This window comes from Vanacampus margaritifer, chromosome 5 (assembly GCF_051991255.1).
Source record: "Vanacampus margaritifer isolate UIUO_Vmar chromosome 5, RoL_Vmar_1.0, whole genome shotgun sequence".
NCBI classification, from domain to species: Eukaryota; Metazoa; Chordata; class Actinopteri; order Syngnathiformes; family Syngnathidae; genus Vanacampus; species Vanacampus margaritifer.
Window position 1 is genome coordinate 30,088,586 of NC_135436.1, and position 24,088 is coordinate 30,112,673.

At 44.0% G+C, this 24,088-nt stretch overlaps 1 protein-coding gene across 13 annotated transcripts in view; it reads left to right on the plus strand.

The window, feature by feature from the left end:
- robo2 (roundabout, axon guidance receptor, homolog 2 (Drosophila)) overlaps positions 1-24,088 on the plus strand; it is a 342,596-nt gene that overhangs the window by 117,542 nt on the left and 200,966 nt on the right. The window contains exon 1 of one of the 13 annotated variants that reach the window (XM_077565202.1): positions 13,790-14,603. The exons of the other annotated variants lie outside the window; for them this stretch is intronic. Coding sequence (XP_077421328.1) covers positions 14,549-14,603 — 55 coding nt within the window. The 5' untranslated portion in view covers positions 13,790-14,548. Of the gene's footprint in view, positions 1-13,789; positions 14,604-24,088 lie in introns of those variants that run through there. 13 annotated transcript variants of the gene reach the window in all.

Genomic DNA, 24,088 nt, shown 5'->3' on the forward strand with positions numbered 1-24,088 from the left:
TGCCATATAGGCCCTGTTAACATCCACTACCTAACCCGCTAACAATGATAGCATGCTAACGGACTAGCGCTAGCGTGCTAGCAAGCTAACGATAGTACACTACACGGCAAATGATTTCAAATATGTGACCTCATTGGCCGCATGCACTGAGAGGAGTAAAAATAGCTTCTCGCGACAGCTTTTAACAGCGGCTCTTCAATCTGACTTTCGATTGGCTTGCAAGGAATGACGTAGCAAGTTAGCAACGCGTCAATCATTAGCGTCCCCTTACAACACGCGCATAACGAACATTGTTTCCACTATAGCAACAAACCCTCGACACAACACAATTCTTACAAATGCATAAAATAAATCTTAATATTTATGATATAATCAAGCTAAACCTATTTCATTTTAAAGCTGACTCTCATGGCAGCTACAGTTATCACATATAACTGCTAAAAATACCGGTAACCCCCAATTTAAAAAGTCCACTTCACACAACGCACGCGACTGTTATTCATAATAAATGTCACCGTTTTCAATAAACATAATTGCACCAAATGGATTAAAATGTCATTAATATCCTCTTTTCGTCATCCCTGAGATCACATGCTGGTAATAAAGTATCAATAAATCTCAGCAAGGAGAAGGAAAGAAAACACCAACGACATGGATGTATATTTTTATGGTTCTTATCTTACAGCTTGTACTCGCCCGCGTGAGCGTGTGCGCGTGTGTGTGTGTGTGCGTGTTTTTAAGGTTGGATAGTAAAAATGCTCTCGGTGGCCTTCCATCTGCGTCCGCTGTAAAGGCATAACAACCTCACGACTTTCCAGCCCAGATGAACTTTTCAGTTTTACGCCTTGGACCTTGATGGCAGACTGTAAAGTGTCAGGGTCGCCTCGTCGGCCGCACGTCGTGCCCAGCGCCATAAATAAAGCTGCCGGAGATTCAAGGCTGCTTCTCTTTGTCTTCTGGAAGCGCCAACAGCACAAAACCGCACCTTTCGGTCTCTCTTCTTTAGTGTGTATTTTTGATTTGATTTTTTTTCTGAGGCATCACTTGGCAAACATCCAAACGACCAGAACTAATTAGCGTTTTCATGTGAACAGAGGCAATGAAGGGACAGTAACACCCGTCGCTCACTGGCCACGCCCCTTTGTGTTGGAATTAGTCGTTGCTGTCGTCACCTCACATGTAATTATTAGAATGCGTGAAGCCGCATGCGAAAGCCCGATCCGGCAAATTCTCTCTACGTTTTGGGCCAGTTTTGCTCCACACAGAGCAGGACATGAACACGTCCAGACTCGTTCTTTTATGTACAGCGCCATTCTTTGGACGCGTTTCATCACAAATGATAGTTGGCCATCGTTAGTCAATAATGACCGCCGCTCAAACAAAAACGTTGATGAGAAATCATTCAATATGCTCCCTCGGCCAAAACCTCGCCGAGGAAAACTTTTCTAGGAACGGCGGCGAGACCATTCCGAACAAGGAAAAGCCATTTGGTCCGACGGCTCCATCGTATAATTTCCTGACCCGTTTTTGTAGGAAAAAATAGCATCTGTTCGGTGGTTTCATTCAAAGTCGTCAACAAAACGCGCACACACCAAAGTATGCCTCCATTTTGGCGTTTCTGAAGCGCTCGGATCTGGATAAAGACGCTATTCTCGGCGGAGCAGACGTCGGCGATACGGCGGCGGGGGTTGAAAATAAGCCAGATTAAGCCAACAAAGGCGGGCGAGAAGAGTCGTTTAGTCCTGCGTTAAAGCAGATTAGCGAATTAAAAAGTAGCAAATCTTGATTGCTTTGCGCTTTGATGTTTCGCCGCAGCAACGAGGAGGATAATCATCTGTGATGGAAGTGGCGCTGAGCTCCTCGTTCTTGACCTCATTCCGTCACTCGCCGCGCAAATAAATGACATGAAAATGCAGCATTGACGTTTTCATTTTCATTTCTAGTTGTTGCGTTTATTGCTATTGTCATCAATAACGGAGGAGGGAACAATCGCATCAATCGACGACAGCCCCCGTCGGACGTGCAGTGCACGTGCTCATGCACGATGGAGTGCGCCTCGGACTTTTTTGCCCTTTGGATTATTTCTGATTATTACCGAATGTCAGTTATCGCAAAAGAAGCGGCGAGACGAGTGATCACATGAACTTTGCTGTGCACGTTTATATTTGTCAACGTTTACTGCCGCACACATATTTATTTTCATCACGTGCGGTTGGAGGTGAAAATATTAGCGACATGCTCACAAAAAGCTGTTTTTTTGGTGAAAACCATTTTTTAGGTGAAACCAATCAATGCATACGGCTGATTAGGAGGGGTATCAAAATGAGTGTGTTTGAGTTAATTTAACGTTCCTTTCACCCATTTTTTAATGCGCCAATACTTGAAAAGCCATCCACGTCAAAATGAAAATTGAAGTAATAAATTTCATAATAACCATATACGCATTTGTGGAGACTGAAGTCAAGTTGAATTTTACAATTATATAAATGTGCAGATTTTCACAAGTTACTTCATGTTAAAGATGAGATTCTTAATGTGAAAAGAGTACTGAGCTGTCGCCAACGTCTTACAAATGTAATTATGCCATCTAGTGGCAGAAAAATGACCTCAACACAAATCAGTATCGCACAGCACAGTACAGTACATCTTTTTAATTTTAAGTCAAATTTGATGAATTAGAATGAAATTACTGTATCGATGACTAAAAGATGCAGCCCATATACATATATATATTTTTTTTTACGTTAACAAGAGTATGAAACTTTTATTATTATATTTAGAACAGACATAAAATTTGAGATTAATTGTGAGTTAACTATTGAAGTCATGCGATTAATTACAATAAAAAAATATATTTAACTTTTTTTCGATGCGCTTCAAAATTCACCCCCTCCAAGCGTAACTTTTTTTTTTTTTTGCGAATCTTGGGCCCTTTTTCGAATTTCTAGTGTTTCCGTTCGGTTTTATTTTCGCATTTCTTGAAAATTGGACTAAAAATGGGTGGATGGAAAGCCAACTCGTTGAAAGCGGCTTTGTGTCGTATCTGTGCTAGTTGACGGCGCATATTCAGTGCCGAGAAATCTTGATGAATGTGGCATATTTTAACAGCCGCGGGGCACTTTTGTATTGATTGCCGATTTTATATGCGTCCATTTGTAGCGTCATAAGCTTCCAGGTGTGTTTGTGCCCGGGTGCGAATCGGGCTCGCGGCCGTAATGGCTCTGCTGGGACGGAGGGAAAGTGCTTCTTCAGCGCTCATTATTGGAGCAAATTGAGCAGGACTCCCGGCTTGGCTCTGCAATGACACGTGCTTCATCCTATTGTTCACCTACGCTCGGGTCACGGCTGTGCAGCAGTAATTGTATCACTCTGACCCTCTTTTGGTATTTATTTTGTCACAGGGACCTGCTCTTTATTGGGCTGTCCCTCAGGTTGTAAAAGCCTGCCCCCCCCGCACTCCCCCCAACCCGGGGCTGGGAGGTGCCCGAACGCCTCCGTGCGTGCCTGCCAGCGATCAATATGCTGCCGCTGTTAAGTGGATTTGCTGCTTATGAGGCAACAATTAGAGTGTGAAGTGGCAAGGCCAGGGTACTGCTGATGTGGCCCTGAGGGACGCCGCCAGAACAAACCTGGCTTCATTAGAGGACAGCGAGAACAATCCATACTGTGTGTGATGCAGTCAGCTGAGAGACAAAAGCCAGGCTTTGAATTTGTGGATTATTTCGCGGAGTCGTTCCGTTTATTTATTGGCGCTCATCTTGGAGAACTTGCGAGAGGAACAAGTCGCAACATCCGGCTAGCATCATCATCATCATCATCATCATCATCATCATCATCATCATCATCATCGTCGTCTGTCATTCCTCCCCAAAAAGGTCACAGTGTCCCCAGCGCAGCGTTGGATTGAAAGGGGGGTACACGAATGCTCCATTTGAGGTTGACTCTGACCCGGGGCTGTAAATCACTTTCCACTTTGGGGGGACGATTAAAGCCGCATCTCTGATGCAGACGGCCTGCGATTGATTGGCGAGAGGGGGGCGGGGCCGTTCGGCAGCACAAGCCTCAATTTCAGCCGTCCATGTTTTGACAGCTTTTAGTAGACGAATGTTTTGACCGCGTCGCAAGCTGCTTTCAACTGTATGACGTGTCAAATGTTGAACCCACAACAACTATTTTTTTTCATTTTGACATAAATAGTAGTAAGTCATTTATGGCCACTGTTTGAGTCACTGTGGCATCAGGGGAGCAGTACGGAACATTGGGGATGGTCCAGAAGAGTACCGGATTCATGCATGGAACGTGGAAGCGAAAGGATAGAAGAAGAAAGTCGCACGTCTGCGACTTGGCCATCAGGAGGCAGTATAAGACAGCTATACAGACACACACAAAGAAGAGTTTCACAACTACTGCACATGACTCAGTAAGCTGCAGTAATTGAGTTGTTTTTTTTTTACAGAGGATGAGCAATATCGCTCTAACTGTTGTTTTATTGTGTGTCTACGTTTCCGCACACACGTGTTTCAACGCCGCTAGACCAAGATTATTTTAGTTAACAAAAAAACTAAAATTCAAAAAAAAAAAATTGGTTCATGATGTAAAATAAAAATGAAAATGCTTTAAAAAAAAAACTAATAGTAACTGAAACTAAAATGTCATTTCAGTTAGTTTTTTAAAAAACATTTTCAAAATGTCTATGGGGATGATTTTAAGTAGATTTATTTTTCCCACGGTGCTTTTTTAAATATTGCGCGCAAGTAATACACATCTTTTTAAACTTTAAAATACTGAAACTAACTAAAACAAAAATAAAATTAAGCATTTATTAAATAACTACAACTAATAAAAACTAATGACTAAAACTAATTATAACTAACTGAATTGAAAAAACAAAACAAAATCAAAACTAATTAAAATGAAAATCCCAAAACTTAGAATAACTATTTATTATATCAACTGAGGCTTTTTTTCATTTTCATTGTGTAGTTGTTTTAAGTACACAACGTGTAATTGTCTTTGTTCGAATTTGACCTGAACCTGCTTGAGGCCTCGTTTTCTGCAAGATTTGTTCACCATCTTCCAAACCGCTGCATGTTAATAAGTGAGTTGAGTTCACAACATCCCACTGTACACCGCATGGAACATTTGATTGAACATTTTGTTGTCTTCAGCCTCCTGACACGATCCCATTTCAGTCTTTTACATTGGCTGGCTTCCGACATTAAGAAGACGGCTGCCATTATGCAACTCTTGTTCTTCTTGGTAATGAACTCGGACACGGCAGCGGAATGCGACCCCAGGCGGCAATTTAGCGTCTGAAACGGTCAAGCGGCTGCTCCCGGCGTGTTGTTGCTTTGTAACTCTTTTTCCACCCGCTCAGTTGTTTAGCCGGCAAAATGAGTGCGCGGAGGCCTCGGCGCTCCGCTTGACGAGGTCTGCAGCTGCGGCTTTCGTGTGGGAAGACCGTTTGCTTCATGATAAGGATGGCGGCCGGGGAGATACTTGAGTGGCTCGCGAGTCCTCCCGTTCCGCTTCCCTCCCTGCAAGAGTTTCACTTTGACTCATTAGCAAAGCGGCCGGCTGGTCGCTCGGCCGTTGTTTATCCCGTCCTGTCACGGCCGACGGCCGGCACCCCGCTATCGTGGTCCGCTATCGAGGTCCGCTCTCTCAGGCCGGGGGAGGACAGTCGTGACGGGTGAGGGGAGGCGGAATGTAGGTCAGCTCATTAGTGCCGGCAAAAAGGCCGTTTTTCACCTTAACGGGGAAATTCCAAAGACGCGGTCAGCGCAGGAGGCCTTGAATTAAGTTCTTAGAGAAATGTTCAGCCGAGACAAAACATCCCATTAGCCTTTTGCGTGTGGAGCGGAAAGCTACTTTTGAATGTCTCCGTACGGAGTGTGAGGAGGCATTCGTATCTCTTTGTCCTTCAAGACTTGATCGCATCTGGTCCACATTTGCACTTGTACAAGATCTCAACATCTGCCGGCTGGAGTGAGCCAACACTTGCGCTCCCCAGAGGCACATTTACTCAGCAAATGTCCTCCCGAAAAAAAACTGTTGTTTGTCTACTTTCCTTTGTAATGTGTCAAAAATCTTCACCAATATTTAGATCCTTCCAATTTTTTTTTCGATTTATTTTTTACTTTCCTTTCTTTTCTTTGGTCCTTCCTCGGGTCTCCTGACGGCCTCACGACTCTGGCTGGAAGTGTTCGGTTTAGGTGAACGGTATGGGATTTTTTTTTCTTCAATAGGTTTTAGGTGAACTAATGAATACACACTCACTCGCACGCACATACAAAAATATAGAAAAAATAAAAAAGGAGAGCAATGATGATGACATGTCAAATCGGTAAAATTACCGAATGAACAATACTGAGCTCTCCAGGAAGAAAAAAAAAAAGAATTATTCTGCCGTGGAATTAATCACATTGTGGAGGAACTCATCTTGTCCAAAAAGTCACCCATTTTCACAACACCAGTCTCAAGTCACATGGACCCATGAACAGGAAGTCGGCCATTTTGGACACATTCCAGGACTCCTTGTAGGGAATTTGCCCAAATGAGCCCCAGTCGGAAATGATGTTGTGTTTTATACTTCCAACAACTCAAGCCTGTATTCCACGGAACTTGCAGTTGGGTTTCCATCCACCCATTTTTATTCGAATTTTCAAGAATTTTCAAGAAAATTCTCAAAAAAGTCTTTACGCTTAGAGGGGCTAGATTTCAAAGCGTATTGAAAAAAGGAAAATGCGAATTTTGGATATGGAAACTCAAGACCGGATACACGTCGCACGTTTTGAGCGGATATTACGCGCAGGTTTTGGATGTTTCCCTTCTCCAACACACCTGAAGCTCATCAGCAAGCCCTGCATAAGCCTGACAACGATCCTGTTCATTGGAACAGGATCGTTGGAGAAGAAAACATCCAAAACCTGCAGGATTTCGGCCCTCTGGGACAGACTTTGGATCCGATCTAAAGGCAGAAGATGCTTGGCCATTGGATTAGCAGAACAAACTGAAGTTCAATTTTGGAAGTAACATCGCCAACTACTGGTTCATTGCAGTGTTTGCATTTCGTTTTTTTGCAGTTTTGCGTGATTTGGGATTGAGGCTTCTCGCCGCTCACATCTCATCACATCCTCCATTTTGTGTCTCGGGCGTGTCTCATGTATCGCGTATTCCCACCGTAGTCATAAACAAGAAAAAAGAAGATGCGATGAGTCCTGGCCGCTGCGACGTGTTTGGCGTGCCGCATACGCGCGGGTGCGAATGAAACTCTGTCGCGATCGACTTTGCCCACGGATCGTGTTCCGTCCTGAGTGCCGATGATTTGCATGGCGGACCAATTTGTCTTAGCCAAGGAGAGCGTTGTCACTTTTCCACTCGTGTGCGGATTAAAGTCTGGCAAATTACACATTTCATAGATCGTTGGACTCCATTCGAATAAATGTGCGAATGTTAAAAAGCTGAAAGTGTGTTTGTGCCACACGGGGACGATTGTGTCAGAATGTGTGTCAGCGTGTGTGTGTGTGGTTGGTGAAGGATGCGGCGGTGCAGAGCACAGCTTAATATCGGTGTTTGACATGGAGGCCCATTAATAAGCCCCCCCCCCCCCGACCCGGATGTGAGCCGGCTGACAGGAGTGCTGACAGAGGAGGATCACGGGGAAGAATCCTGCCCTGCTCAGGGAGCCCGGCCGGCAGGTAGGGCCCGTTCCGCCTTCCCCAGGTGTCATTACGGATGGCGGGGAGGCGGCGCCAGAGGGAGGGCCGCTACTGACATCTACATTAATCACCCCTCCGCCGCCTGCCTGCCCCCCCCCCCCCCCCGCTCCGCCAACATCCAGCTCCTAATCATGAGCCGGCTTTGAGCCAGCGAGGGCAAACTGGGCCATGAAAGAGATCCGGCTAAGAGCTCCCCAAATGCCACTCCCACCTGATCATGAGTGATGCTGCCGACGGAACCTGCGACCGGGCACACAATTAAAAACACTTTTCTCTCGACCCCCCCCCCCCCCGTCTCCGTCCCCAGGTTGTCTGCAAGCGCACATCTCATCACGGCAGCCGGCGTCTTGTTTGTACTTTGCATTTGCACTTTTGGCCGCTCTCGCGCTTTTCGATGGTGGATTCGGAAAACGTCTGTTGATCTCCTTTTGGATGTTTTTATCATCATATATCGGAGGTGAACACAGCGTAGCTCAGCTTCTGGCTTAGCTGACGGTTACTGATGTGCTTTTGGCAATTCGTCAAACTCGTTTGAAATGTGAACATTTTTGTTTTTCTTCTCTTTTTTCCTTTTTGCCTTTTCGGTTTCTCTTTTTTCTTTTCCTTTTTTCCTTTTCTTTTTCCCTTTTTCTACTTTTTTCCATTTCCCCCTTTGTTTCCGTCTTTTTTTTCTTTTTCCTCCCCCCACTTTGCCCCCTATTTCCTTTTCTTTTTTTTTCTTTTTTTTATGGTTTCCTGGGAGAGGGGGGATGTAATGTGAAGATTAGTGCAAATTATTCATGTTGCACTTTTCTAAGAAATACATTTTTTCATCACATCACACTTTGGTCGTTCTGTGCCAAATCCTACAAAAACAAATCTTTAACCAAGCAGATTTTGTTTTAAATGAAACTTGGTGTACTTGTTTACAGTGAAGGCACAACACCTGCGGAATTTGTATCTTTGTGGCAAAAAGGGGCGTGGCCGCCTTCATTTGAAGCTCAAGAACGACTGGGCCAATTTTCACAAAACAAGTATTGTTGGAAAGGGAAATCAACCAGGAATCCAAATCTGCTATTCAATTATTCAACTTTCAATGAATATTCAATGAATCTATAAAACGGAATGAATGTTTAAGGCAGTGGTGCCCAAGTCCGGTCCCGGAGCCCCCCCTCCCCATCCAGCCTGTTTTCCATGTTTCTCTCCACTAACACGTCTGATTCGTGACCAGCATCGTTAGCAAGCTTCTGCAAAGCTTGCTGATGAGCTGATCATTAGATTGAGCTGTGCTGAAGGAGGGAGACATGCAAAACAGGCGGCGCTCTCCAGGACCGGACTTGGGCGCTGCTGCTTTAAGGTATGGACTCCTTATTGCTGCTAAATAAAGCAAACACACACAAGAACCCTCTGAAACCTTTCAGTTTTGGAAAACGTGAAATGGCATTTCATGAAAGGTCAATTCCTGGAGGCTACTTTGAGGTCACCAACCCCGACGTATTTTCTACAAGTGCATTTTTTTTTTTTGCCCTGTGGTTCAAGACACACGAGCTGTGTAATAAATATTGAGCTGCCAAGAATGGCTCAATATCTAAGCAGATGGTGCAAGCGAACAATGCGGGACTGATTTCATTACTACTTTTCTATGCCATTACAAGCGCATCATTTAGCAACAAAGTGACAATGCGTGCGCCGCGATGACTTCAAAAATAACAAATGATCCCCGTTGGGAATTGCTGAAGTCGCCTCAGCGAATGAAGGCGGCCGCTTCATCTCATATATTGAGAAGTTTGTGTTTGTTTGGCAATGCTGAGGCTGACGCCGCCATAGTTATTGGGTACAAGACGGCATTAACGCGACCCACATCTCATTTTTATGTCTTTAAGTTCCAACAGAGTCACGGCTTTTTTTTTTTTTAATTCAAATAAATCCACGTTTGCTGATGTTTAAGAAGCAGTGAAATACATCAGCCGCCGCCGCTGATACGCTGATTGGAATGGCCGCATTAAAGGCCCCTCTTGGCGGGGCGGGGGGGGGGGGGGGGGGGACGTGGTGCGAATTACACTCTAGTTACTTTCCCGTCAGTGGAGCCATACGCGGCGTTGTTTATGTTGGAAGGCGGGCTTTTCGTCTTCCTAAATGACCTTTCTGCAATCCCCCCTCCCTTTTTCCATCAGCCACACTGATGAGACGTGATGTGCGATACGGCAAACGTCCTCACTGATGCCGTGCCAAGTACAAAAAAAAAAAAAAAACAACAACTGCAAACAGCGATGAGCAGACATTTTGATTGCACCGACTTTTGCATAGCAAATTTTCAAAATGCTAATCAAACTTTGATGCCACATGACATGGCATAGGTAAGAAAAATAATGAAAAAACGTACAATGTGCCTGGTGTCCAAGCTATGGTCCGGGGGCCATTTACAGTTGGCAGTCCATTTTTCAGTAGCCTGTGGCATATACGTAGGCTACTGAAAATGAACTTTTTACGACTAAAATTGTAGTAAAAATGGCGAGCTCACTCCAGGTTGCTTTGTGCAGGGGCGGCGCTATTCTTGTGGGATACATTGCCAGGCCACCCCAAAATCTTTAACTTTTGCCTTACCGCCTTTTATAATAGAAAGCTGTTCAGGTCCAATTTTGTGAAATGACTGTAATGTATAAACAATACTGAATACAATTGTTTGATTGATGGGGTTTGACATTTTTAATAAGTGGCCCTTGCATCCCAATAGTGTGAATTTTATCCACCATTTTTTTTTTATTTAGTCTCAGTTTTAGTCCGGTTTCAATCCCGCTTTTTAATTTTGATCATATTTAGTCCTTTTTTGGTCAACTATAAAGGTAGCATTTTAGTCCATAATTTTAATCGTCTAGTTTTAGTCAACCGACACGGTCAACGTTTTAGTCTAGTTTTAGTCAGGACAATCGTTTAACCCCTGTATTTTTTTTTTGTCAGCAGAATATGTTGAACATTTGGGATCCAAAACTATTTCACATAAAAAAAAAATTTCTTCCCACACAATTACAGTGGCTAGTACGGCTCCATGCTATGAGCTAGTAAATTAGCCAGTATTAGTTAGCGGCTGGACTAACATTATTTTTGGAACGTTATAGCCGTTGGATTCATGTTATAACTATAATTTACTTTTTTTTCTTCCTTCTAACCTTTCATTATGAATCACCTCCTGTCCCGTCCCATGTGTGACGTTTGCAGTTTTGTCACTGCGTGTCACATGACAGATGAGCAAAGACAAGATTTGACAAAAATCATATCATTTTCATCTCGTTTTTGTTCATGAACTAAAATGTCCATAGATTTTAGTCCAGTTTTTTTTTTTATTAATTGAAGCACATTTTCGTCTTCATTAGTCGACAAAAATGTTGACTGATTTAGTCCAAGTTGTTTTTTTATGGTTTTAGTCTAGTCTAGTTTTAGTCTGTTTAAAAAATGTGTGTTGACAACATAATTTTTGTTTTGTTTTTGTTGACAAAATGAACACCACATCTGAACACCCCTGGGTTAGGATATTTGGTTCCGATTGGCGTTTTCCGATTTGTTGTCCAATTCCAGGTTTGTATTGTAATGTGTGCTTGTATTTTGGGCACGCTTGTGGACATTTTGGCGCATTTTATTTCATGAAACCTTGACTGAGGACGCAAAAAGGACTTCTCAGTTACAGAAGAGTTTATAAGCGTTCTTTGCGCCTTTTAGTACTTTTGGTACTCTGACCCACATTCCAGTAAAGCAGGTGGTGCTGATGCACCTTGAACGTTACATGTCACCTGGAAGGTGGAAAAACCTTTTCTAGCTGCACCGCTGGCGCATTTCACATCATTAATTGAATTTTCATCCTTCAAAGCGTGCGGACGTCCGTTTGCGAAAGCGCTTCACATTTGGGAATCTGCCCAATCGAAGACGCGTTTGTTTTCTTTTTGTGCGCCGCAGATTAGCATGCGTCTCATTGAAGACAAACAAAATGAGAGCGGACGAGCAAGCTGGCGAGCTTTTGCGGGGCGAGCGAGCGAGCTGCAACACGCCGCTGTGCAAACTTCACAGACGAGCGCGTGCACGCTGCTTCGCCGGGGCTGTTATTAGAGGCCATCGAAGTGGTTCCCCCTCGCCAAAGCCGCCAAAGCCGCCCTGTCACGCTGTTGCTCTCGCGCGCACGCACTTTATTGGGAGAGGATGATTTTCACAGCAAGGCCCCGGAGCCAATCGTCTTCCTTTGACGGAGCAGGGCTTTGTTCGCCGGCGTAAATCATAACACGGCCACATCTGAGCATCTGACTGATGCTTGTGAAGCTCTTATCTTCGGCTCTTTCTCGGGGCCGCTCGCAGAAATGCTATTGAAAGCCACTCGTTTGTAATAACAAAAAAACGCCTTTGGGCGGGACTTTCATTTAAAGGGGGAAAATGCAGGACAGTAAACAACTGCGTATTTGGAGTTCACTATTCAGGAATTCACCTATTTGCGCACAAATCCCTGTTTGAATAGGAATGTAGTACACAAAAAAGCGTGTTTCAGTAAATAATAGGGATGTTCCATTTTCCTTCTCTTTTTTTTTTTCTGAACCGATAGCAGTATGAATATGTCGTCTCCGATACTACTAGTACTTTTAATTAGGGCTGGGCTTGAAAAATTGAATAATTGACATTGAATCGATTTTCTTTTTCGATTCAGAAAACAATGAATCCATTAGTTTAATCTCGTTCTTTTGTTGTTTACATTTTCCTCGAACACTTTGAAGTCGGAACTTGGACAATCCGAGTGTGATAAATCCGAGCAACTAGCTTCCTTGAACGCAGCATAAGGCCTGGTATCGGTACGTGCCCATCCCTCATTTCTACTACAGCACTATTTTATCCCATTCCAATTTTTTTTTTTTTTTTTGTTTATTGTTGACACAACTCCCCTATAGATTTCTTAGCTACAATATACAAGAGTTTTTATCAAAACCCTTTAACTCCAGTCTAGACCAGGACAGTACATTGGGAAATCAAATAATCCGTTTGACAGACTGTGTGAGTGTTTTTTTTTTTTTTTCAAAAAAAAAATGAAGAAATTATTTCTAACACGTTTTTTTACTGTCAAAGTCAAAATTGGGTGTGCAGTTGCGCCTTAATTAGATGATGAAAGAATAGAAATAGTCACAGTGAATATGTTTACATGCATTGAGAAAAAATGTAAGCAATAAAATGTGATAAAAAGTGATTATTTTTTTAGATTAAAACTGAATGTCTACATTTAATTTACACCTTCATTATTTTATCCCCAATTCCAGAATGGTTGGTCTTTTAAGACAAAATCTATTTTGAGCTCAACAAGGCCACCCGAGCATTAGAAAAAGCCCTCAGTATGATGCAATATGCATCTGTAGTGCACCACAATGACAATACAAAACAAAATGACAACAAAAACATTCATATATTGCCACCCGACCCCTCCTCCTCTCAGTTTATTTATGTGGCCTGTTTAGTAGAGGGCGGGGTGAGGGGGGTTGTTGCTTGTATCACCAGTAGGGGGAGCTCACACTTCACTGTGACGAGAAGGAGGTTGCTGGGCAGACCACATGCACCGCAGCCCTTCCCTTTTCCCTCTCCCATCGAACCCCCCCCCCCCACCCCCCCCCCTCCTTCCTCCCCTCTCTGTGAACCTCAACAGCTTGTGTCACAACTGCTGCCTCAATGTGTCTGACAGCCAAAAATCATCATCATCATAAGAATGCACTACTTCGGATTTGAGTCTGAATGTAATTTTGGGGGCATTAATTGGGGGGTCCTGGTCAATCAAATCATTGATCATTAATAGTTCACATGCCACACAGCTCTGGTTACAAATAAACAAAACTAATACATAAATACAATGAAATGGGAAGTGTCTTTTTGTCTGTCCACATTGAGCCCAATTTTCAGATATTGCCATTCGGACCACCAATTTGCGGAAAATCCAAAAGGTTTAAGCAGCAACTTGAAGGACTTTTGAGTGTTAACCGTAGCCAGGCCTGCCGGTGCCCCCCACCCCGGTGGGTGCCTTCGCTTCCTTCTTCCTCTGCTGGTGTGCGGGCGATGCCGGCTGCGCAAAGAGCGTGCGCGCTGCGTGCGTCCAAGAAGGAGGCGTCGGCGACGTGCGGCGGCACACGGGCACGAGGATCTTCTTCTTCTTCTTCTTCTTCTTCTTCTTCTTCTTCTTCTTCTTCTTCTTCTTCTTCTTCTTCTACTTCGCGCTTGTGATCAAACTCACTAACACTTGCCATCCCTCCCCGCCGCCGTCCCTTCCACGGCAGCTTGCGTTTTTTTTTTTTTTGTTCTGTCCTCCTCAAACTTGTTTTGGGTTTGTTGTGGGAATGTTGCGGTCGCTGCGCGCGCCGCGCGTCACCGCAGCCGACGAGCGACGTGCGACGACAGCGACGTGCCCGGGACGCGCGTGACCGGCCGGGGGGCAAGAAAGTGCACAAGAGCCGCTCGCGGTGCGAGAGGGAAGGAAGGAAAGAAGGAGGGAAAGAAAGAAGGAAGGAGGGAGGGAGCGAGCCTGGTGCGGACTCGGGTCTTGAGCGGGTCCCCCCGCGTGCTGCCGGCTGTCGCGACAAGCCGCGAGTGGACCAAGACGGGATCTCAACATCCCGGCCGCGGGAGACGAACGCCACTTGGGTGGAAGAACAAACCCGAGTCGCCGGCTGACCTACTTTTTTTCTTCTTCTGGATCCTCTCGTTTGTGTGGACACAAAGTGTGTTTTTGTCAGTTTTGACGCGGAATAAATCTGCACCTTTTTTTTTTCTCTCTCTCTCTGACTGCGCTGAATTGGAGGATTTGCGCCCCACTCGTGGATGTTTTTTAATATGCCAGAATGAGTCCACTCTTGTTCATCCTGCTGGCTGGATTATTGTGCTTTCAAGTTGATGGTAAGTTGAAGACATTTGCTTGAATTCTTTGTGGCTTTAAAGCCAACTCTTGCTATGGTCCGGTTGAACCCAAAAGTTGGCAGTGGCAGTTTTTTTTCTTGTAAAATGAATGAAACATTCGCAAAACAGTCACAAAATCAGACTTTGGCATGATTTTGCTCATTTTAAGGTTGAAATGATAATTGTCTCGGAGAATGAGGACTACGTGCTCTTGTCTTTGTGGTGGACCTGGATAGGAATTCCGTTGAAATGCAAAAAACAAAACTAAATAAAAGACCCCCCCCCCCCCATCATTCTTTTTATAAAAGATGCCAGGCCAAATTGTGTCTGGGTTGTGTGGTGGAGATGCTGATTGGTGGTGAAATGCAACAGAAGGTGGTTTGAACCTGTTGTGGGTGTCTGCTTACATACATCTGGACGGTTCCACAACATGATTTTGATTTGATGTAGTTTCATTTTGGTTATATCCAATTTCTTGTGTGTGTGTTTTTTTTTTGGACATTGCAAACGCCTCTTTGTCCACTGAAGAAATCTTTCCTGATGGTGGATTTACGGCAGTGTTGGTGATCAGTTGACCTAAATGAGGTTCAAGGGAAAGAAACGGTGACTCATGAGGCGTCAGACCTTGAGTTTGTCCAGTTTCTTTCTCTCGCTCGCAAATCAATTCTTGGATTCAAAAAAGTCACTTTGTACTCAGTCAGCGTGCTTTGTGGTGTCGGTTCAAATCACGTTGTCTTCCTTAGTAACGTGACATCGTCTTTGTTCTAGTGTGACTGACTGGACCTCAAAACTGTGTATATATATATACACATTCACACACACACCAGTTAACCCTCCTGTTACAATGTGGATCATAATAACCCACTTTCAAGTTAAAGAATAACAAATGTTAGTTTTTCCACCATGAAACTTGGCACCAACAGACAGTAAAAAAAAAAAGGTTTATTTCAGCATACAGTATTTACAAAATAAACCATTAATGAGCTGTAACGATGTTTCTCGGGATCTTTTGAGACATTAAACATAGTCAAATTGACCCGTTTTAAAGTGGAAGAACTACAAAGCATTTTTTTTGCCATGAAACTTCTCAATAATTAAAGGGGTCTACTATGACATCTTTTCAATTTAAATGACTACAAATGTTTTTGAGGATGCTTTTGGAGCATTAAATGGGTCAAACTGACCCATTTCAAAGTTAAATAACTACAAATTGTAAAAAAATGTTCATTTTAAAAGCGGTTAACTGATTTGCTCCCAAAAACGTATAAATACGTTCTATTTAAAATGTTTTCAGTGTCCCAAAGACGCATTTATATGTTTTGTTTTGTTTTTAATACTAGAGCATATCTTCTAATACGGCCTGGGTCAGTTTGACCCGGGAACCATATTGTTCCTGCAAAACCAACCAAACAGGAGGGTTAAGCTGTGTTGTGAATGGGTTCAAACTCGAGTTCATTCTGATGATGTCATGTAGTTTTTAACAGCTGTGTGGCCTAATTGTCTACAGGTAACTCAATATTTGATAGCGCTTTGTCCAATTCTTGTCCAATTTTCCCTGTTGAAATCTGTCAATATGACCTGCCGGTGGAATGAAGGCGCTGCCTCGGGTATGATTCACACATTAGCAAGGTGAGCTTCAGAGAGAGCAAACTGTGAGTCACGCAGGATGCCTGAATCCTGCTTTTCATCGCAGCCAACGCTATCATGGCAGCAGAATGAGGCGACGCTGGCTTTTTGTTGGACGAGCTCAGCGCTTCTTGCTGAGCTTTTTGTTGCGCGCTCAATGCAAAACTGATGCTTGTGTTTTTGGCCGTCAACCGCCGCTTTTGTTGCTCGCAGCTGCTTCTTCGCTCGTGTTTGCTCCGATAACGGCGGATTAAGCAAAGTTTCTGTCTGCTGTCTACGCGGTCCCAAGAACCTCTCGATGCAGGATCGCACAAAAGTCGGCACCATTTAAATGCGGCGCCGAAATCCCAAAGACTAAATAAAGCCTTTTTTTCGCACCTTTTCTTGATGTCAGGCCGCCGGTTGCTAAGCAGTGGCCCGATGGCGTTGCCGTTCGCGGTGGATCTTCCTAATCATGTGCCCCATCCCCTTCCGTCCCTTTTCAGAGGTAATCCGAGGGGTCTTTGGGAGAAGAGGGAGGGGCTTTCCCCTCCAAGGGTCCACTTAGGCAGACAAAAAAAAGAAAGAAAAAAGAGTCTGGAGTTGTTTTCTCCAGCAACAAAGCCAAAGCTTGTGAATGGCGTCAGGCACTGTGATTAACACACGAGGCGAGAAAAATGTTTCCGCGACCCAAGCGGGGGGCGTCCCGTACATCTTCAATTAGCCGGGGGGGGGGTGGGGGAAGGTCAGATTCTAGGGGTACAGTAGGAATTTCTTCATCCCATCGTGAGTGATGCACGGAAACTTTTTCACACATCCAAATCCAACATGCGGTTTGCGGAGTATGCCGTGTAAAAAGCATGACTTGCACGCCGCGCAGCAGAAGGAGTGTGTTGGCGATGCGTCTGGCCGAGCGACAATTTGGTGGCAGAAAGTGGATCGGAACCTTACGCCTGCTCAGACCACGTTTGACTCCCGGCGCCGGGTAGACAGCTGCTCCGCTTATTTCATTTATAAGCAGAGAGCCGTCAATGTTTTCAATTTGAAGATTTGTCTTTTGGAATGTACGGTCAATGTCAAATCGAAATGAGGTTCCTGTCGGGCAGATAAATATTAGGGCCCGACCAATATGCTTTTTTTTCCTTCTTTTTTTTTTTAGACCGATGCTGATAAAGATTTTTGGCAGAAAACAATATCGATTACTGATGAACTCATTTGCTCCCAAAAACATATAAATACGTTCTATTTTAAATATTACCATGCTCACAAAGACATATTTATACGTTTTTATACAGCTTCTGACATGAAGAGGTCGCTTAAGCGATGGTAGTTTTTACCCCCCAAAAAAAAACGTCCAGCAGGTGGCAGCAGAGTTTAAGAGATCAACTAGGGCCATGTTGCAAAAAAAGCTCTTTCCCCCACTGTTTTAAACAGATTTGTGAATAATGATGAAACTTAGCTATATTCTAATGCTAATTGCTGCAAAACGGAAACAGATAGAAATGATGAAAGAAGAGACTCGAATCTTTCTTTTGGTAGGTTCCATGTTTTTTATAGCAATAGAACACAATATTCTGTGGGCCTTGCAAAATCTGTCAAAATCCAGTAAAACAGCCGGGAGCGAAGGGGGTTGCTTCAGTGAAAAGGGCTGAGAGTGAATGAGTTAATCTGTCGATTATTTAAAAAAAAATATATAATGCAATTCAATTCTATTTAAAAAAATGAATTTTTCACAGATTGGAAAGAATTCTTGATTAGTGTTATTTTACCTGTCGGTATGTGTTCTGTGTGAATATTCATTATTTAAAGGAAAAACACTCGATGCTAACTTCCTGTTAGCATTTGAATGGGATCCTCCCTTCACTTTTAGTATTAGCATTAGCGCTTGGATATATAAAACAGTAGCCCACGAGCTAGCAATGTCTTCTTTGCAAAGAGTAAAATACCAAATAATGAGACAAAAGTGAAATTGGCTTACAACTTCCAAGGAAAGAAAGCTGCACGTAAGAGAAAATATCAGCAGTCCTGCTCTAAATTCCGCTTTTATCCCTGCAGCAGGAACACTCTGCGTAATAGTTGTCGACGGGCTGGCAGGAGGAGGAAGTGAAGCCTTCAAAACTGACAAAAATGCGCAGCTCCCATTTCCAACATTGTATCTTGTACCTTTTTGGAGCGCCGGTCGAACGTATTCCTAAAAGAGCACCATTTCTGTGAAAGCACAGAGCGAGACGTTCTAAAATCTATTTGTAGGAAGGCGATCATCATCATCATCAGCATGGGTTGGCTTCCTCCTCCCAGGTGGATCACAGCCTGCACTTGTGACCTCCTTCGTGGCTGCGCTATTTTGGGCAGCGGCTGACGTCACCTTGACAGATGCGAAAAGTAGCAAACCTGCGCCTTTCAGATGAATGACTGCATGGAGATCTTTGGCTTTCATGTTGATGCTTGGCGCCACAAGGCCACCAGATGGCACCAAAGAAATATATTTTTCCCAGACATGAGTTTGGCTTCGGCACAACACTAAAAAAACGAACCTATGCATAGACACGATTTTGTCCGGAACAAGAATAATTTGCGTAGATTGTCACGCGAGCTTGCAAGTCATGCCTCCTCGATAAAACAAGTCCAAGTGAAGACCGGCGCACTTGCGGAGAGCCGTCTCTGCCGCGTCTCGCTGCGCCCCAAATGTGATCGTTCTGCATCAGTGGGCCGCGTTTAGAGCGCATTATTGTAATGGCGGCTCATTTGCCCGAATGGGGCCGCCGCGTAATGAGGAAGCTTCATCCCGAGACCCACCGGAAACGCTCGTCCCCCCCCCCCGCTGTCGGCCGCGCTCTCGTCAAGACCGCTAGTTGTTTAGTCTCCGATTAGCGTCAAAACATTCGTGGCGATCGAGACCAAAGACCGGCAAAAGAAGCCATCAGAGGGAAACGGGAACAAAGACGGCGGCGTGCGAGGTGAGCGACTGAAGAGTGCGACTCAGCCGGTCCTTGGGTGGGATGGACACGGGTGCGAACACGGCGGCCTGTCAGCTCCTATGATCTGCTAATAGCCTCGTCTGGCTACAGGGAGGCTCGGGTTTCGCCAGCCAACGCTGGGCCTCGTTCCCGCACTAATGACTTTACCTTTTCTCCAAAGTGGAAGAAAGGGGAAAATGTCAGTGGCTGCTTTTTATTTTTTATTTTTAGACAAGGACTGGGCCGCTTTCCCCACACTTTGCCTTTGCTTTATTAAGCATCAGTGAAGCAAAGCCCTGACATTTACAGAGCAGGGAAGAAAAACCGAAAGGGACCTCATGCCTCATTGCAGTTTCAGTTTGATTTGTACTTTTATTTTGAACTGAACATTTCAGAGATGAACAATCAACAACAGACAACTTTTCATAAAGGAGTGGGAAGATCTAGATGACCTGGGTTCAAATCTCAGGGGTTGTGTGAGTCACTCAGGGTTTGGGCGGCGGTCAAGACACGCCGACTTAAATGTTTTGCGATGATGCGCCCCGTTTGGCCATCATTGGCTGCAGGTGATCACACACACACACACACACACACACACACATTGACTGGCCTATATGAGCTGCAGGGAATCATTAACGGAATGTATGGTGTTCCACAGGGTTCAATTCTGGGACCTCTACTCTTTTCATTGTATCTTCTGACCTTGGGTTCCATCTTAATAAAATAGTGGTAGTTGTTTTAAAGACCATCTTTGAAGTAATTTTATGAAATGCCAAAAAGGGTCACAAGTGATGTATTTAAACATTGACCCAAACAATAAAGCATGAAAAAAAAAATCATTTTTATTTTGTGTATTTGACAAAATAATCGTTTATTTTTTTTCAAAGTTAGAGCCTGGCGACCGACAAACCCGGAAGTGATATGTCACACCAGGGACAACAATGGCAGAGCTCAATACAGAAAGTATACAAAGACAGTCAAAAATGGATTCAGAAAGCCAAATGTCGAGCTTAAATGAGGCCATCCAAGTCTTCGAGAGTTGGAGGGAGGAGGTTGGCATGTTATTTTTTGGACCATATATATTATACTGTATGTCTTAAGTAAAAAAAAAAATATATATATATAAAAAAAAAATTATATATATATATATATATATATTTATTATTATTATTATTATTATTATTATTATTATTATTATATATTTTTTTTCAATAAAGGGTCCAGTGAATGTGCATAGGAAACTGATGGGGTTCACTACCTCAAACATAATTAATAACCACTAATCTAGATTCATAAAATGCCTCAGTGTTATTGTAAAAAACAATTTACAGCAAGATGGAAGGTTTCCTGGCATGCTGGCACTCTCCTTGATTGACATCTGGCAGGTTGTTACCGCGTTGCCCGAAACGGAGACAAAGCCAATAAACTTTGGCGGACCGAGGCTGTCGCCTGGAGGTATTAAGACGAGCCGAGGCGATGACCAAATTGAGCGCGTTACGATTCACGGATGCGGATATTCGGGTGTAACGGCACGCCAATAATCAGGGTTACAGCAAAAGAACAAAATGCTAAGCGTAAACTTTGATGATGTTGAAAATGAAAGAAAATATGTTTGCACCTAATTTCCCAATAAATGACATATTCTCAAACTCAGTAAGGTATAAACAAAATGAATGATTTTTAACTTCTTACATTTTTTTAGAAAGTGCAACAAAAACAAACATTTAGTTAGCTTTAGCAGTTAGCATTCCTTCTCACGTTCTCACTCAGCGTGTTGACTGTTTACTTTCCTCCTCGAGCTCCTTTTCAGAGGATGTTGCTAGTAATACGTGTCATTTGTTTGCCGGTTTAGAGGTGAGGATTGTTAGCTTAGTAAAACAGCTGCGCGACATCGTTTGTGGATGGTTCGAGGCTCTCAACCTTGCTGACCGTCTTTAATATCCGCCTGTTTGCGTGGGGCCGCATTGGACATGCTGACAGTGTCGAGTTGACTTTGTTCTGTAATACTGCCGTTGAATTTGGATGTTCAGATTATGTTTTTTTTTCCCCGACTCAGTATGACTTCTCTTCCCGTAATAGAATGTTTGATGTTACAGCATCGACAAATCGGGACCCCTGCTACGACATCACAGACCGTAACAGAGTTTCATCAAAGGAATGCTAATTCTGATGCTAATGCTAGTTGGGAGCCAGTGCCAAAGCAGTTAATTTAGACTTGAAATGTCTCAGATCTTTTATGTTTACGCCCTCCGAGGAGAACACAGAACAACAAAGTGTCTGCTGTGGAAGGAAAAAAAATATGACATTGACTTAGTTTGTATACTTGAAGATGCTAAAACTTTGCTTTGCTCACGTACGCGCCGATCGCATCTCCCGACTGTCATGAGGGAGGAATTCAAACACGGCCGTGCACCTGTGCAGGTAGAGGCCGCGCCGCCGCCGTGGGGGAGGACCGTGCCCTCACCTGTCTGACGCACCTGCACTAACACAATACACACCTGTGACACACACAAGCGCACACGCTTTTTGTATATGCTAGCATAAGCCTCTCTCTTCCAGATGCTTCCATTGTAGGCTGTGTGATTTTATTTGCAATTGTTTTAGTAAGCGACTGTCCCAACGGACATTTTTTTGGTGTTCAAAAGTCAACATATCAACCAAGTCAACAAAAGTGCAGGCAGAGGAACACTAAAGGCGAGCCTCAACCACTATAACTGAAATCTAGTCAAACCTTTCACCGAAGGCAAACAAAACATTTTGTACATTTCACAAAGCCGGCACAAGTCTATTATTTGGAGTGTGACGTTGAATAATGAACGTGCCGCCGTTATGTCGTCAGCGTCTCCGATTTGCTCGTTCTCATTTGGTTATCACACAATGTGTTCCTTGCCGCTGTGTTTCTAAATAGCCTTGTTGTGTAGCCAAAGTGCTAACGAATGCCGCATTTCAGGCGGCCTCATTTAACACAGTAAAACCTTGCGAATGAGTCGTTTCGTGGGCAGGAAAAGTTGTGGTCTGTTGTAGTTGATCCCAAAGGAGTTCAGGGGCCTTGCTTTGTGGTACCCACGAAATTCTCCTCAACCGACCACAATTAAGGGGTCTACGGTTCTAGTGCAATGCCCGATGAATTCATTAAGACGCGCATGACGAGGCTCGGAGTGTCGGCTCAAGTGCTGCTTCATGACTAGCATGTTGGTGCGCGACCCGGCCCGAGTTGATGGAATGCATCTGCTGGCTCCTGGTCAGACTCTCAATTGGAATAAAGCTTTAACGGCGCCCTTGAACGTTTGAACCGCGAAGTCGTTCCGATGGTAACGGCGTGATCCGCTGAGGCATCCCCATCCGGGGAGCGGCTTGATTAAATACACTCGCTGTTTGCAGATGCAGTGAAGCCCCTTTCACGCTGGCCACCTGAGACGTTTTTTTTTTACGGGCTTATACCCCCCCCCACTCGTTGTCTTTTTTTGTAAGGTACCGATACATGATAGGGGAGTTGAGGTACCAAACTGACCAAAGTGTGTGGTTTAACATCAAGACTCACTGAGCAGAGCGCTGTCAAAATGTGATTGCTGAGAATCTCCACACGTAATTATCAGAATGTGTGAAGCAGCAACGGCTGTGTTAACACTTTGGTGTGTTCTGTTGAAGAGCGACGGGCAAATGAATGCCGGCTCTACCATTGCACCTGTTTGACTGGAAGGGTCTGTTGTGTCATTTATTTTTGACCATGGCATCACACATACCTTCTGGTAAACATACACCGCATCGCCTGAGGGATTATTCTGGTTGTTTGCTACTTTACATTTCACGTTAGCTTAGCGATTAGCATTCTCGGTTATCTCTTGCTGGCTTCTTGCTTGGTGTGTTCCTGTTTAAGTGGTAACAAATGTTTCGCTTATTTGCCGCCATGGAGGCAAGCATTAGCGTTAAGACGAGGGGTGCGAATTGCCTCGTACCTGGCGGTTCGATCCGTCACACGATTTGACACATATGAATCCCGATACAGATCGATATGTCGATTATTGCGATTTTATTTCTTTTTTTATTCAAATGTATAAAATACCAATCAGTAAACTTGTACATGTAGACTGTAAGATTTGTATGAAAATGTATTTGCTCATCTGAAACTTCAGGCTTATAACTGTGAACGACTGTATTTAGCAAGCAGGTTGCAATCTGTTTCATGTTTGAACAGTACTGAAATAAAATATTAAGGCTTAATGTTCCGTTAATATAACATTCTTCCATGCTTCAAGTGTGAACCCTAATCCTACCTAGGACATTTTGTTGAATGTTTCCATCAAAAATGTATATTTAAACATTGATTCGGCCACGTATTGAATCAATACGAGAATTGTGCACTCTAATATCGCAATACCGTATATTGCCGAATCGATTTTTAGTTAAGACAGTGCTTAGCTGCGAGAGCTAACCTGCCGCAACTCTTGCGGGGCAAGTTAGCTTAGCACCTAGCATTCCCAGTCGTACCCAAGCAGTGGGGGAAGTAGCTTGAGTGGCTGACTGTTTTTTTTTTTACCGGCTCAGACCTGCTTCAAATGAGCTGTCGTCAATAACTTTCTGCCACCCAAAGTACGCTGCCCTGACATGGAAGAGTCAATGTTTCTCTAGATATCGCTAGCATGAGCTTTACTTGCCTTCCATATCAGTCACGAGGCTGCACCTTAAACAAATAGTGCCTTACTTTGTTTCCCGCTTCTCATGCGGTTTTCATTTCCATGCGGCAGGTTCAGTGTCACGCTGCACCGCCCGATTAGTCACTCAGAAGCACGCATGCGTGCCACCGACGCATGCGTGCTTGTTTCCATTCTCCTCCATTGAGAGCGCTCGGCAGTGCAGGTGAGCCGATTACAATGCTTGAGGGAGAAGCGGGAATCAATTGATGCCATTCATGTCCTCTCACAG